Below are 15,198 nucleotides of genomic sequence, written 5' to 3'. Positions count from 1 at the left end.
TCAGCTGTTCGTGCTAAATCAGGCTGCAATAACGGACTGAAGCTTACCAGGCTGTTTGCTGCAAGGATGCTAGCCAGATGAATACCGATAGATGCTGGCAGGTAGAGGCAATTTTTTTTTTTGTTTTCCTCCCCAAAAACTAATGTGTGTCTTATACTCTGGAGGCTGGAGCATCTTATACTCCGGAAAATACGGTAGTAAATCATCATTTACCAGAAGCGGGCAATATAGCTGTATGTACAACAATACAAGTTATTTTCATATCTGCAAACTTAGACAGCAATTAAACTCCAAATAACCTGGCAATAACATTTGAGAATTTCTTGTAAGTTACACAACTGAGTCTCCTGAGTTCTGTTATTCAGCATTCTCTGCCAGCACAGCTGGCTGCCAGGAAGCAAGTTAGTAAGCCTTGAATCTGCCACAGGCCAGAGATAAGGAAATTCAGTGTTTTACTGCAATTAGCTGGAATAAAACAGCTCTTGAAAAGTGTTTTTGCAGTACCTTTGAGGATAGACTGTACTCATGGTCAAAACAGACATTGAAACCAGTAAGCTACCAATCAAATAACAAAGTCACCGGAGAAGCAATAAATGAGGTCAAAATAAATCTAAGATCAAAAACAGCAATGCAGGATATTCACAGGGAAGAGCTGAATTTCTGATAAGTTGTTCTCAACACTGTCTGCAGGGACAATATAGTTAAATAAGCCACACTGAATCTCCCCCTCATCAAAGAGTAGCTGCAAAGTCTGTTCTTCTGTTAGCACTCACCAGGTTAGCCTCCCAGATCTGCAAAGTTGAGCCTTTGAGCCAAAGTTGAGTCATAGATCTTCATTAAATGCCTCTGCCTAGGATTAAGTGACTGGGCTTCTGAATCTAAGAGATTATCAGTGATATGGGTGAGGGGTCCTGTGGACTTGCTGGCTTTGTTAAGGTCAGAGTGAGATCATCGGCTCTGTATTGCTGGAATCTCCAGTAACAGGATTGCTACCATTTCAGTGGTGGAATTCAATTTTTTTTACTTCTGGATCTGTGGGTGTGGCTTGGTGGGCGTGGTGTGGCTTGGTGGGCGTGGAAGGATACTGCAAAATCTCCATTTCCACCCCACTCCAGGGGAAGGATACTGCAAAATCTCCATTCCCACCCCACTCTGGGGCCAGCCAGAGGTGGTATGTGCCAGTTCTCTGAACTACTCAAAATTTCTGCTACCGGTTCTCCAGAACCTGTCAGAACCTGCTGAACAGCACTCCTGTACCACTTGACGCTTCTGATACCACTTTCTTTGTAAATTAGGTATATTCTAATAATGAAATAGCGGAGGACTAGAACTCATGGTCTCCCAATTTCTAGCCCGATGCCTTCATTATTATACCAGACCATCTCTCAACTGTGTATATAGTCTTCATTTAAGACAAGGCAGTTGACAGTCTTAATGTATTCAGAAACAGAATTATCAGATTAAAATTGTACAGATAGTCCTCAAATTACGATTACAATTGAGCCTAAAATTTCTGTTGTTAAGCGAGACATCTGTTAAGTGAGTTTTGTCCCATTTTACGACCTTTCTTGCCACTGTTGTTAACTGAATCACTGACCTTGTTAAATGAATAACACAGTTGTTAAATGAATCTGGCTTCCCCATTGACTTTGCTTGTCAGAAGGTTGCAAGAGGGGATCCCATGACCCTGGGACACTGCAACTGTCATAAATGTGAGTCAGTGGCTAAGTGTCTGATTTTGATCCTGTGACCGTGTGGATGCCGCAAGTCGTAAAAGGGTCACAAATCACTTTTTCAGTGTTGTTGTAACTTTGAACGGTCACTAAACTGTTGTAAATCGAGGACTACCTGTATACATTCAGAGCAGCACTAGATGGCAATAAAGAGATACAGGAAGTTCTAACTATTCTATCACCTGGTGGGCATCTTAGGCTTCATAGCTCTATTTTGAAAGAAAGTGTTTAACTATTTCATTGATTAACCACCATATATCATCAAAACCCATAAAATGCTAATAGTATCTCCTAGCCTATTCTGCAGGTATAAAAATGTATTCTCTACGGTGAACCACTCCCCCCATCCTGCTATTCTCAAAATATTTCTCTAGTGCTAGATGAAACACTCTAATGATTTTTAACCCCTACCGTTCATAAACTCTACTACTGCAGTGAAAGACATAAACAAGATGATCTTTGAAGTGTAAACTCCAATCCCTGTGATCTCCAGGTAACGTTAAATCTAGGTGGGCAAAATCCTTCTGCATGACACCATTACCGCTATTGATCATCATGGGTCTAAATGGGCAAAAGTTTTGATTGCATTTGATTGGGAGGTAACTGTCCAACACACTGTAGTTGTTCAGTCACTAAGTTGTGTCTGACTCTTTGCAACCCCAGGGACTGTCACACATCAGGGCCCCCTGTCCTCCACTGTCTCCTGGAGTTTGCCCGAAAGTCCACTGCACACTCATCTCTATATCAACTTCATATTCTTACATAGCTGCAGTATGACAGTCGTAAGGTTTATGATGTCAAGGTGCATGTGGAACAGATTTATTCTGGCAAGCCAAACAATTGCTACAATAGAAGCAGACCTTTTTCAAAGCATCCACTGTGTCACTGACATTACTGAAATTTTAGCACTTTGACTGTGAAGGAGGTCCAAATAGAATGCCACAACTAGTAGTTCTCCAAAGCTTTTCCTTGGCCACATTTGTTTGATTTCAAGATGCTAGGAGAATCTTGTTTTGTTTTTGTTTTTGTCTGTTTTGCAGGTGTACCTTTCCCTAAGAATTTCCAGCAGGTCTGCACAAAGATTCTCACACGCCTCTTCAGGGTTTTCGTCCATGTTTATATCCACCACTTTGACAGCATCATCGGTATTGGTGCTGAAGCTCATGTCAACACTTGCTACAAACACTTTTACTACTTCATCAATGAATTCAGTTTGGTTGATCAAAGGGAATTAGAACCACTGGTAAGAAACATCCTATCTTCCTTCTCACTTCTAAACCAGGGGTATCAAACTTGCGTTGTCACAGCGTCATCATGTGACATATTGTGACTTTTCCCCCCCCTTCGCTAAAGTGGGTGTGGGCATGGCCAGCACATGATGCATCCGCCTCGCGGACCGCAAGTTTGACAGCCCTGTTCTAAACAGTAAAGATTTCCTTTGGGTGAAAGAATGCTGGAGGGAGCAGTTCTGCAGAAATAACACAGGGATCCTTTAGCTTATTGCTTTGCAGGTTCCTAGCGATTAAGTCATGCACAGTTAATCTGCACAGGCACATAGTTTTTATGTTGCACAGACAGGGAAGTAAATTAGGGAGACATTTGGGATGGTGGTGGATGAGAACATACTTTTGGAACAAGACAAACTGATCCAGAATAGAACAAAGAGATCACAAAGAGCAGAAATTTCATCTACACAACAACAACCCGCAACTCTAATTGAATACCACCAAAGCATCTGTATTCCTATTTTTTTGTTTTTTTTGAGAACAGGGACTTAATGCATTTATTTTTGCTTTAGAATTAAATATAGGTAATTCAAGAGCTGCATTAAAACTTCCCAGTTGTGTACTTCCTAGGTGCCTTAAGTAATACATGTGTTATGAGTCACAGGAGTAAATTATCCACATCAAGATTCCAGCGCAGTACAGCTTCACTTTTTATTTGTTAATTAATTAATTAATTGGTTCAATTTATATGCCACCCTTCTCCGGAGACTCAGGGTGGCTTACAATGCTTTTAAGCAATAGCCTTCATACTTTTGTATATACCTGCTTAGTAGGGCTTTCGGCCCCCCCAAGCGGTGTTCTTTTTTATACAAAGTCAGTTTATTGCCCCCACAATCCGGGTCCTCATTATTAGATTTATATGGTGTTTTTCATCCAAAAGCTCAAGATAGCTTCCAAAGGAACCTCTTTAATTTTATCCCCACAACAGCAACCCTGTTGTGGGGTAATAGATTTAAAGGGAGTGACATTTAGAGGAAACCCAGCAACTTCCCATGCTTATGCTTAACCATACATTTTAAAACATTTGTTGAACTAAACCAATTTTGGTTAGCTTCACTCAGTGCAGAAACCAAAAGCTGTAACTTATGAATTACTGGGTTCATTTATTGCACTAAGCTGTAGTGCAATATGATTGTAATACGGTGTAATGTGATTTTTTTTAGGTTTTCAATTTAGCAAGACGTGTGAACCCGGCTGCATCAAAATGATTTACTCCACCTGAAATCTATTTTTTTCTTATTTGCTGTTTGGGAGCAGTTTTGTAGATGAGGATATATATGCAGTGTTTCACATATATCAGAATAACTGCTGATCTTAAAAGGCAATTAAAACACAGGAAATCAATGACGGTGGGAAGAAGGGAAAAAAAACCTGTAATAACTTCCCTCCTTCCTGCTGTTTCCCTTAAGGGATAATAAGAGGAAGTTTCTCCACAAATACCCTTGTAAAGTGGCAGTAACTTGTGCTCAGTATTGTTGGCTGGCCAAATGGGAATTGTTTCTTGTTCTTTGTACCATATTGTTCAAGCAATTGATTTTAAACAATTCTTGAAACTTATGAATTTGTCCTTTTGGTGCTAAGATATGCACAGCTGCATCATGGCTTTTATTCCTCCTGCTTTTTCCCAGATTCAAAGTGAAATGTGATTAACAACATATCCATCGGCATCCATTCCTAAACCCAGGAATGCCGACATGATGAAATGTGTGTCGTGACATCATTGCGCAAGCTCAGCCCTTTTTGTAGTTGCGATGTGATCACACACAAGAATGCAAGGAACACAGTTTGCCTCACGACATTGTGATGCACAGTGCATTGCTTGTTGTAGAAGAATGCTTAAATAACCTTGGAATAGCAAAGGTGAAATAAAAGATAATTCAGCTCTGGGGAAGGGAAGGTGTGAGAAAGAAACTCAAAATAATCCTGCCTTGAGTTTGATCAGTGTTAAGACTAGGCATAGAGAAAATCTGGCAGGCTTTCAGTTAGTATGAAGGTTAAAATTTCCCCTGTCCAGATGTTTCTGACTCTAGGTGGCAATGCTCATCTCCATTTCTTAGCCAAGGGTACCAGTGTTATCTGAAGACATTTCCATGGTCATGTGGCCAAGGCGTATGGAACACTGTTACCTTCCCACTGAAATGGTACCTATTTATCTACTTCCATTTGCATGTTTCCAAACTGTTAGGTGGGCAGGAGCTGGGGCAAATAACAGGAGTTCACCCCATCACAAGCCACTCAGGTCTTGAACCCAGGCTATCAGCTCCAGCTGACAAACTCAGTGTCTTTAACCACTGAGCACCATGCCCCCTTCAGTTAGTATACCATACTTGAATTAGTAGTGTTCATGTAATCTTTGAACTGTTTCTAGCTTGGTGTATCTCAATGGGGGACATTTGCCTTCACCCTGAAGATCTTATGAGGATATCTGCTATAACACTGACAGTAACACAACTTCCATAATGCAGTTGCAAAGCTCATTGCTTCTCTAAAATTATGGGGTGCAAGGTTACTGAAATACCTATAGCTAACATCAGCTTAAATGCTTTGACAAGAATCCTCCTATAAAGATAAGCAAAAAAAAAAAAAAAGCAAATTCAGATATCGCCACCAAATTAATTCTGTTTCTGACAGAAGTCTCTAATATTGGGACGAATCTATGTCTCCCATTCAAACTCTGTTCGTCTTCTTACTTTGTTGGAAAAGAGAAAATAGTGGAAAAAATATGGATTGGGGGGGAAAAAATCACACTTTGGTAGAGAGAAGTTCCCTGAAGATGGGCTCGAGCAGGAGTCTGAAAGCTCAGAAGACTAAACCTCTGATCTTGGTGACCGACCGAAAAAGTTCCTAAGTAGCATTCCTGCTTTACATGTTTGAAAGTTGCCTTGTGGTGAGATAGCAGCTAACAAAATTTAAAAATAAATAAATAAAATAAAAAATAAAGAGCAGGGGGAAAATCCATTCTGTGTAAGTAAAGGAGGCAGGGAAGAAAAATCAATTTTGTATAATGGGTACAGCTAAGTTATTATATTACACAGGCATTAAAGTTACTTGGATCTGCCCATTCTCTCTCTAACCATCCCTTCTTGACCTCTTTTCTTGCACCAGTATTTGGAAGAATTAGGTGGCAGTCCGGATTTTGTACTAAATTACTTCTTAGGAAGGAAACATGTTGAATACACCGGACTTCCTTCCAAGTAAATGTAGAATTGTGCTGTAAATGTTTCCTTTGGGAATTGGTTTCATTTTTGAATAGTAATTTAGAAACAAGAGTAGACCCTTCTTTTCTGATTGTTTGACATAAACGTATATATGGAGCGTATGTAGACTAGAGAGCATCACTTTATGGCTGGTATTGTAGCACATCCAGGAGGATATGAAGATCCAGTGATGACCTCTCTTTTCACATCACATGATGCTGTAACTGGAGGCTTGTGAAAGTGAGGAATGCTAATTTTCCCTTCTATTTTTTATGTACTGGGGAAGAGGGGTCCACTGCAGTGAAAACAATTTCTGAAATAGCTTGGTTTCATTTTCTTGTGCTTGAAGGGGAAAAAAATTCCAAATTTCTTACCTCTCTTGTAGTCACTTGAGTCACTTGAGTCTCACACTCATCGGGCTACAATGAATGAAAGAATCAACACATATTCATTCTGGGATATTATCAGTAGTCTTCCAGAGAATTCTCAGTTGAGAATTGAAACAGAAGTAAACAGTGCACATGTATTTTTTTACTTCTTTAAAAGGGAATTTTGATGTAAATTTTGCAGGTGTAAGGTGGGGGCAATAAGTTACTGGTTGAAAATAGAATTTGATGGCTGCTAACCAAATCAAAGTGACACATGTAGAAGTATGGCTGGGATTCTAGAGTAAATATCTATAAGTTTTGAGCATTCTTTCCCAGAAGCCCTCTGGGTCTATATATCCTGGCCTCACCTCCTAGCTAGCCTGGTAGGAGATAATTACTGCTGTCACCAACTACCTTCTATGGAACACCTCAACTACTGTCCTTCATCTATCCAATCCATGGAAGATAAGACTCCCACAATTTGTTTTGCCGTTTAGTTTAGAATAGAATAGAATAGAATAGAATAGAATAGAATAGAATAGAATAGAATAGAATAGAATAGAATAGAATAGAATAGAATAGAATAGAATTCTTTCTTGGCCAAGTGTGATTGGACACACAATGAACTTGTCTCCAGTATATAAACTCTTAGTGTACATTCAATCAACTGAGTGATAAATCACAGATCATAAATCATAAAATACAATCATAAATCATAAGATACAAACAATTGATAAATTATAATATACCAATAGGAGTAGGTAGTAGGAAAGATGAAAGATGACAAGGAAAATAGTTATATAGTCTATTACATGGGTAAAAATCATTAGGCATAAGATAGTGTAGTGCTGTGGGAATGGGGTGTTTAGCAGAATGATGGCATTGGGGGAAGAAACTATCTTTGAGTCTAGCTGTTTTGGCATGCAATGCCTGTAGTGGCATCTTGAGGGGAGAAGTTGAAACAGTTTATGTCCAGGATGTGAGGGGTCTATACATACTTGTTTGTTTGTTTTTTGTTTGTTTACAGGTAAAACTGGAAAAAACAAAGAGACATTGTAGTACAACCTCCTGGTTTTGTAACATAAAGATGTGTAGTTAAAGGTTTCAGTTCTTCCTCCCTTCACTGGAAGATAAATTCATTTCATATGAGATAAATAAAACCAAATGTTATTTTTTTAAAAGGAACTCAAAATATAGATCATAAAACAGTGGTTGTCTGCTATATTTAAGGATATAGATTTTAAGCTCATAGAAAGAAGAGAAATCTTCGGAAAAACAGTCTTAAATTATACAGAATGTCCTACTTGCTCAGAAAAATAGGGCTAAGAGAAAAGGAAGCTTAAAACAAAGCCTCATTCAACATTTTTCTAAAGTTTTTACCTATTACTTAGAGACAACTGAATCCCAAGGCAAAGTCTTATTTCTTTTTATTCTGGACCTCTTCTGATTTATTAGTGTAATGCCAGTCATTTTTCAGAGATGCTGAGGGTATCAGGCACAGGAACTTCTTTTTCCCCTGGAGAAAGGGGAATCTCTCTTTAAAAGATTGAAATCTAATAATAGCAAATAGGGATGGTTAAACGCAAATGAAGTCCAGTCTTTAGACTAGCAGGGATGTTACAGTATTGTGAATGCAGACTGGTTATTTGTAACAACACATATACCCTTCCTTCCTTCCTTCCTTTTTTTGCAAATCAAACAGATAGAACTCAGTAATGAAGTAGGCAACCACTCTATTTTATAAATGGGAAAAGGGCTGAGACACAGAAACCTCCTCAAACATCCGCAGATGCGCTAAGTATGTTTCTTCCATATCTCAAACAAGATATGGCACTTTATCCAATATGTTTTCCAGCATTATGCGAAAGTTCATATCTTTGCAGAGGTGTTTGTTTTTCCTTACTCTTTGCATGTGCAGCTTTGGGATAATTTGCTGAATCCTTCCAGAAATTTCTGGAAGGATTTCTTTTTCACTTGGTAGTATAAAATGAATCACTTAATTCTCTCCATCTAGGACTAATTTTAGAGATGCATCTCCCAGGAAAGCAATAATTTGTTTTACTGGGGCAAAACAGATTTTAGTTACAATAATAATGCCAACAAATACAGCAATCCTGGAAATACACAGGTTGCTATGGGGATTGTTTCCCCCCATAATCAAAGTTGTCTGACACAGAGATGTGTCACTGTTTATGTCAAGAAGTAACATTGAAGAAAATAACCCAGTGTGATATAAAAGGGACATTCAGAGGAAGGAAGGAAGGAAGGAAGGAAGGAAGGAAGGAAGGAAGGAAGGAAGGAAGGAAGGAAGGAAGGAGAGGGAGAGGGAGAGGGAGATAAGAAAAAAAGAAAACAGAATTCTATTTGTGGCAGAAATAGAATTTTTAACATGACCATAAAATTTTTCTCAGAAGTAGCTGAATTCCCAGGCTCACCTTTAGTTACTTATATATCTACTCTTTAAATATGTGAATACTCATTTCTCCAATTTAGTTCAATCAATCAAACACACTGAAGGTTCAATTGTTAAATTGGATTACTTTAGACCTGTTGAGGGGATGAGTGCTGTACCTAGCTCTCTGCATTTCCTCACTACTGAACAATGAAACAGTACATTTTTAGATAATCCTCTTTCCTTTACTGGCAAGCTCCTCTTGCTGCTATTATGGTATTGTACAATATATGACAAAGAATTCAGGGCTGACCTTTATTTAGATAGATATAATAAGCTGCTTAAACATAGGCTATTGTAATTGCAATCACAATGGCAACTCCAAAACGTTATACTTATTTGAAATAATTTCACGTGACTTGTTTGCATGTCAGTTATTAGATCAGAGCAGTCCAGCCTTGGCAACTTTAAGACTTGTGAACTTCAACTCCCAGAATTCTCCAGTCAGAAGTCGTAAAGTTGCCAAGATTGGACACCTCTGTATTAGATAATGCAGTTCATTATATGAGCTTCCCTCTTCAAATTGTAAATTCTTTATGCTATTTGAACGTCATGGAAAGGCTCCTGCCATCCTCATTCATCTGTGATGGAAACTTTATTTGCTGTTTCCCACAGCTATGACCTTTCTTATTGTCACAGTGAAATTAGATAGAATGTAGATTTTATCCTCCTTTTTCCTTACATATATTTCTCTCTTATATCTTCGTTTCTTTGTGATAGCAAAAGAAAAATAGTAAAAAAGTAGAAATTGAATTTTTAAGCACAACACAAGCTTTTATCAGCTTTGTCTGAGCTTTTTGGTTATCACCACGGCAACTCAAAGAGTCATTGCCAATTTTTCCTCTTTTTACAGCCCATGTCTCATTTCAGCATTTTAGTCCTTTCATCCGAAAGGTCTTTAGTTAAAGCTGAAATCAATCTAAAAATTAATGATATTTATCAGGGAAATAATAATTGATTTAAATGCAAATGACAGCAATTTACCCATGAATCTAATTTTTTAAAGTAATAATATGGTTATCAATAGTCTCGGATAATTTTTTTATCAGATATGCACTGATATATTTAGCTTAATTTTGGTCAAGCTGATCTTAATTGGTAGATGATGATTTGGGAGTCAGATATTTTTGGCTCAAATCTCATAACAATGCTGAACTTGTTTGGGTGACTCCCATCTTCCATATGATAATCAAAATATTGAGCTAGACCTCAACATTTTGGCTTGGAGCGGGTAGGAGACAAGAATTTTTCTATCAGCAAAATAATCTTTCGTTGGAGAATGATTATTAGAAGAAGGGAACCTGGGAATCTATGCTTGGCTCTAAATTAATTTGTCTGGTAGCATTGGTTATGAAAATATATTGATATGCTCTGAATATTCTAAAACACTAGAGTATCTCTTATTTGGTAAAAAGAAAAAATAAATCATAATACATGCAAATGTTGAAAAAATTATAAATTTGTAGATGTTAATGCCATAACAGAGATGTTAAAATTTGGATGTACTTTGTTTAAGGAATGGCTGTGCAACTATTTTAACATAAGGAAGACTTCATCCATAACTGACAACTGAAAGCTTGCATTATTGTTCCTTTATATTACCCAACTAAGATGTACAGTATTACTGTATTTGTCTACACAAGGCTATATTTCTAAAAGTTGACACAGGTTTTGTTTCAAATAAATAGAATGCATTCATTCATTCATTCATTCATTCATTCATTCATTCATTCATTCATTCTTCACTCTTCATTTTCTTGCAGAAGGAAATGACGGAAAGGATTTGCCATTAAAGATAACTTAGAGAAGGTTGCAAGATCAACATTTATATGGACAAGGTGTTCTGATGATGCTCCAATGGACAAATCCCTATGAATCTGAGGAACTTTCAGTCTCTGAGTAAGCTTCCAATACAATTTAAATTAATTTCTATGGACTTCAGTAATTTTATTTTCCTTTCTTTCACTTGTGATTCTTGCCACCTGTATTGTTTTATTTTGCATTCATCTTCCGGAAGCTGCAGATAACCCATCTACAGTGGCTGGAAAACGAGGAGAATATTCCAAGTGGAAGAATGTCACCATCCTGCATTACCTGTTAAAGAACAAAAGATTTTTCTGTAATTCTATCTTGTATTTCAAGGAAGCATGGACGATCCTTCAAAAATGTGAATAAATCTTTCTAATAAATAACTAAAAATAGTTTAATTTAGAAAGGCAGAGATACTGCCCAACGGGATGCAAGTGTGATGGATGGTAGAGAAATGTGATAGATAAATAAATAAATAATAAAATATTTTGAAAAATATAGTAGCACTGAGATTATTTGATTGGAAAACTATTTTTTTTCCAGTAAAGCACAAGTGAATAAGGAAATAAGAGTATTTCTTGGAACAAGGAAGCATTAAGCAGCCGTTTGGTTTAGATTTCTCCTAATTTCAATTGCCTTGCATATATTGACATCTAGTATATATTGAAAAAAGCATAGATGCATTCTACTAAAATAACCAGCATAGCATTTGATTTTAGGTTACTTGTATCAGTGAGTCAAACAGCACTAGGTGGAGAAATATAACTACCACCATCATGTTGATATCAAGCTCAGCAACATAATGAATGCCATAAAACTATCAAATAATTTCTTAACAGAATATAGTTATGGGCCATGAAACACACACCCTTTGCTTAACGAATTCTAGTGAATTTATTTTATATAAGTCATTAAGATTCTATTAACAATTGAGCTGGGAAGTGAGATTAATGGTCCATGTAGCTCAGTCCTCTCAATGCTGGCAAACTGCAGATAGTAACCCAAACAAGATTTCAAGTGTTGAAATACCCGAGATTGAATCTGAGCCAGGATCTTTCCATAGTTTTAAACTGGGTTATTTCGAGGGAGGGGGGGGGTTGGTTTCTATTCTCTTCTTTTACTTTTCTTCTACTTTCTTTCACTTTCTACATCAGTTATTTATAATTTATGTTGCCTTCTCATTTTTTCCCACAACTTTCACAAGTTGAGGGATAATCACACTTACCTGTGGCATGAAAAACATACAGGTTTATATTGTCTTCAAGCAAAGAAGTTAAAAGAAAGACCATAGAGAAAATAATTTCTACAAATAAATAAAATGCCAATGGGTTTGTTATTTTCATTCCCTTTTCTAGTTTATATTTGTGCACAAATATACTGTATATTCTTTTCTCCACCCAGCCATTTTGTCCATTGAATATATTCAAGTACAATTTTAATTCCTATTCTTCAGTGCCAATTTTATGTTGTTTTAAAATTCTTTGGAGAGTCAGATTAGTGTAGTGGTTAAGGTATCAGGACAGAAACCAGGAGAGTATCTAATTCTGCCTTAGGCACAAAGCCAACTGCGTGACTTTGGGCCAGTCACTCTCTCAACCCTACAAAGCAAGCAATGGCAACCAGTGTTAGAAAACCTTGACAAGTACCTTGCAGGGACTAGTTCAGGCAGTCAACAGGAGTCAACCCTGATTTGAAGATGTGAGCGCGCGCACACCAGTGGTGGGTTCCTCCCGGTTCGGCCGAGCCGGTAGCAGTGATGATATGACATCACCAAACTGGTTCTCTTTGTTCGGGAGCTGGGCCCTGTCGCCTGCCCCCGCGTTATTCTTACCTTTTATTTGGCCCTGCCCCCAATCTATTCACTGCCTCCCGAGTCCCAGCTGATCGGCTAGAAGGAAAAAAACTGTTTAAACCCTTGCCACGGGGCTTCAAAGGGCTGCCCTACAGCTGATCAGTGTTAAAAGGCAGTGTGGTAGTAGACCAGTGCGCTCGAAAAACAAATGGGTAGACCTGTGCACTCCAAAAACAAATGGGTAGACTGGTGCCTTCAAAAACAAATGGGTAGACCGGAACGCTCCAAGAACAAATGGGTAGACTGGTACAGCTCTGCAAGCAGTTAAAAGCCTGGTAGACCAGTACCTCTGCTAAATCCTAAAGAATTGTCATCTGACCATCAAACCATGCCCACAAAATAAGCCACGCCCACAGAACCGGTAGTAAAAAAATTTAGAACCCACCCATGGCGCGCACACACACAAGTTCACGTTATCACATTTATTAAAAATATGGAATGAATCTCAGTCAATCCCCTTTATTTATTAAGCCTTCAGGTCGCAAACAAACTAAAAAGGAAAAATGATAAAAATGAAAAAACTTCAATAAAGATATATAACAATCCTATCTTAAAATCTTATTATGGATCCCCTGCCAAAGCCTTAATGCTAGGTAACAAAACTTTCCAACATTCTGAGTTGTGCAAGTCTTACCTGTTTATCTAACATGCAATTATTACACCATCTTCTAACCCATGGTTTTTCAAACTCTGTTTTGCAAGGACCCTAGGGTTCCATGAGAAATTGATGAGGTCCATAAGAGACTGCGGTTCGGTTGAATGCAGCTTAAATTTTGTCCCGTGAACTTTGTCTTTTGATCAAGGATTCTAGCAATTTGATTGTTTTTTTTTATAACCAGCAGGCTCCACAGCCTGAAAATAAATCCGATACTCCCTGCTCTTAACTGACATATTTGTTTGTACACTAATCTGTGTCATACTGGGTGATCAATTGTGTGAACGTCCACATCCCATGGTGTCAACTTTATTCAAAAGCTGAGCTGGTTTATTTCTGTCTCTGGTGAAGTACATTTGAAGCTATTGTGGAACTAAAAGTTTCTTTGAAATGCAACCCGTTCTCCGTCTCCAGGGATTCTAGCCTCACTGTGGCTCCTGCTCTTTGATCTTCACAGGATTTGGAAGCAAAGAATTTGGTGGTCTTTTTGTTCTAGTAGGAACTGTCACACCAAAGCAAATAAGGTAGTCCTCAATTTACAACAGTTCATTTAGTGACTGTTCAAAATTACAACGGCACTGAAAAATGGGATTTACGACCGGTTTTCATGGGATGCTGTAAAGACCGAGATACGGCCTTTGTAGCATCCCCATGATCATGTGATCAAAATTCAGATGCTTGGCAACAGGTTCATGTTTATGACTCACTGTGTCCCAGGGTCATGTGATCACCTTTTGCGACCTTCTGACAAGCAAAGTCAATGGGGAAGCCAGATTCACTTAACATCTGTGTTACTAACTTATCAACTGCAGAAATTCACTTAACAACTATGGTAAGAAAGGTGGTAAAATGGGCCAAAACTCACTTAACAAACGTCTCGCTTAACAACAGAAATTCTGGGCGCAATTGAGGTCATAAGTCGAGGACTACCTGTGAACAAAGTAAAGAGGTGGACTGTCTGAACATCTTAACCATTGCATCGTACTGGCTCTTTAAGATATGTTATCTTTTTTTCCCTTTTTACAGGAAGAAAAAGTATATAATGTCTTGTTAGTAACCAACATCAGAATATACTCTGAACCTAATGAAAATGGAAAGAATAGAGCTTTAATGTTGCCTACAGGTCTTATTTTAGAGCCATTCTTTTTTTTTTTTTAACCGTAAATGGATTTAGCAGGCCATTATTTCTCTTCCTGGTAGTTAGTGAGCTCAGTAAATATGTAGACAAAAGACTTCAGGGATATGAGGCATAATTAGATGAGCATTTAGAAAGCACAGACATCTTCCCATAATAACTAGGACATTGTATCATACTATCATGTACCTAAATTAGAGTTACTAGTCTTCCATGCTGCGGCTTAGTTCTTCCTCTAAAATTATTTTGTTTTCTATGCCAATTAGATTAAAGACTTTGCACTTGGCTTAGATAATTTTTTCTCCTAAAATGACATGATGTTCATATTTAGGTGGACTTGAAGAATTAAACATTAAGCAGACTGAACTGTAAGAAATACTATCCTCATTCAAGATATTCTAAAACTTTGGCAAAAGAAGGCAAAAATAATACCAATAGTAATAGGTTCCTTGGGCGCAAACCCAAAACTTCTGGAACTCCACTTGAACACCATCAGCACTGACAAAATTACCAATGGCAAAAAGGCAGCTTTACTTGGAACAGCTTACATCCTGCGATGATTCTTTTAACACCATCAAACACTGATATCTTTCTTCCCAAAGTTCTTGGGAATGACCCGATAGGTGGATAAAAATGCCAAATCTAGTCCAAATATCTGGCTGACAGTGCAACCAACATTAACAATAATCCTGCCCGTGGTTACCCTCTTGT

General features: G+C 37.9%; 1 protein-coding gene across 2 annotated transcripts in view; it reads left to right on the top strand.

The window, feature by feature from the left end:
* Window positions 1-11,341, top strand: part of MOB3C (MOB kinase activator 3C) — a 36,731-nt gene extending 25,390 nt beyond the window's left edge. For both annotated transcript variants that reach the window (XM_060689902.2, XM_034415016.3), the window contains 2 exons: window positions 2,774-2,976; window positions 10,800-11,341. In XM_060689902.2, coding sequence (XP_060545885.1) covers window positions 2,774-2,976; window positions 10,800-10,829 — 233 coding nt within the window. In that variant the 3' untranslated portion in view covers window positions 10,830-11,341. The remainder of the gene's footprint in view (window positions 1-2,773; window positions 2,977-10,799) is intronic.
* The last annotated feature ends 3,857 nt before the right edge of the window (window positions 11,342-15,198 follow it).

Source organism: Pantherophis guttatus, chromosome 3, assembly GCF_059756535.1.
Source record: "Pantherophis guttatus breed Tessera chromosome 3, ASM5975653v1, whole genome shotgun sequence".
NCBI lineage: Eukaryota > Metazoa > Chordata > Lepidosauria > Squamata > Colubridae > Pantherophis > Pantherophis guttatus.
The sequence above is the reverse complement of the archived record's forward strand: the minus strand, read 5'-3'. Positions and strand labels throughout refer to the sequence as shown.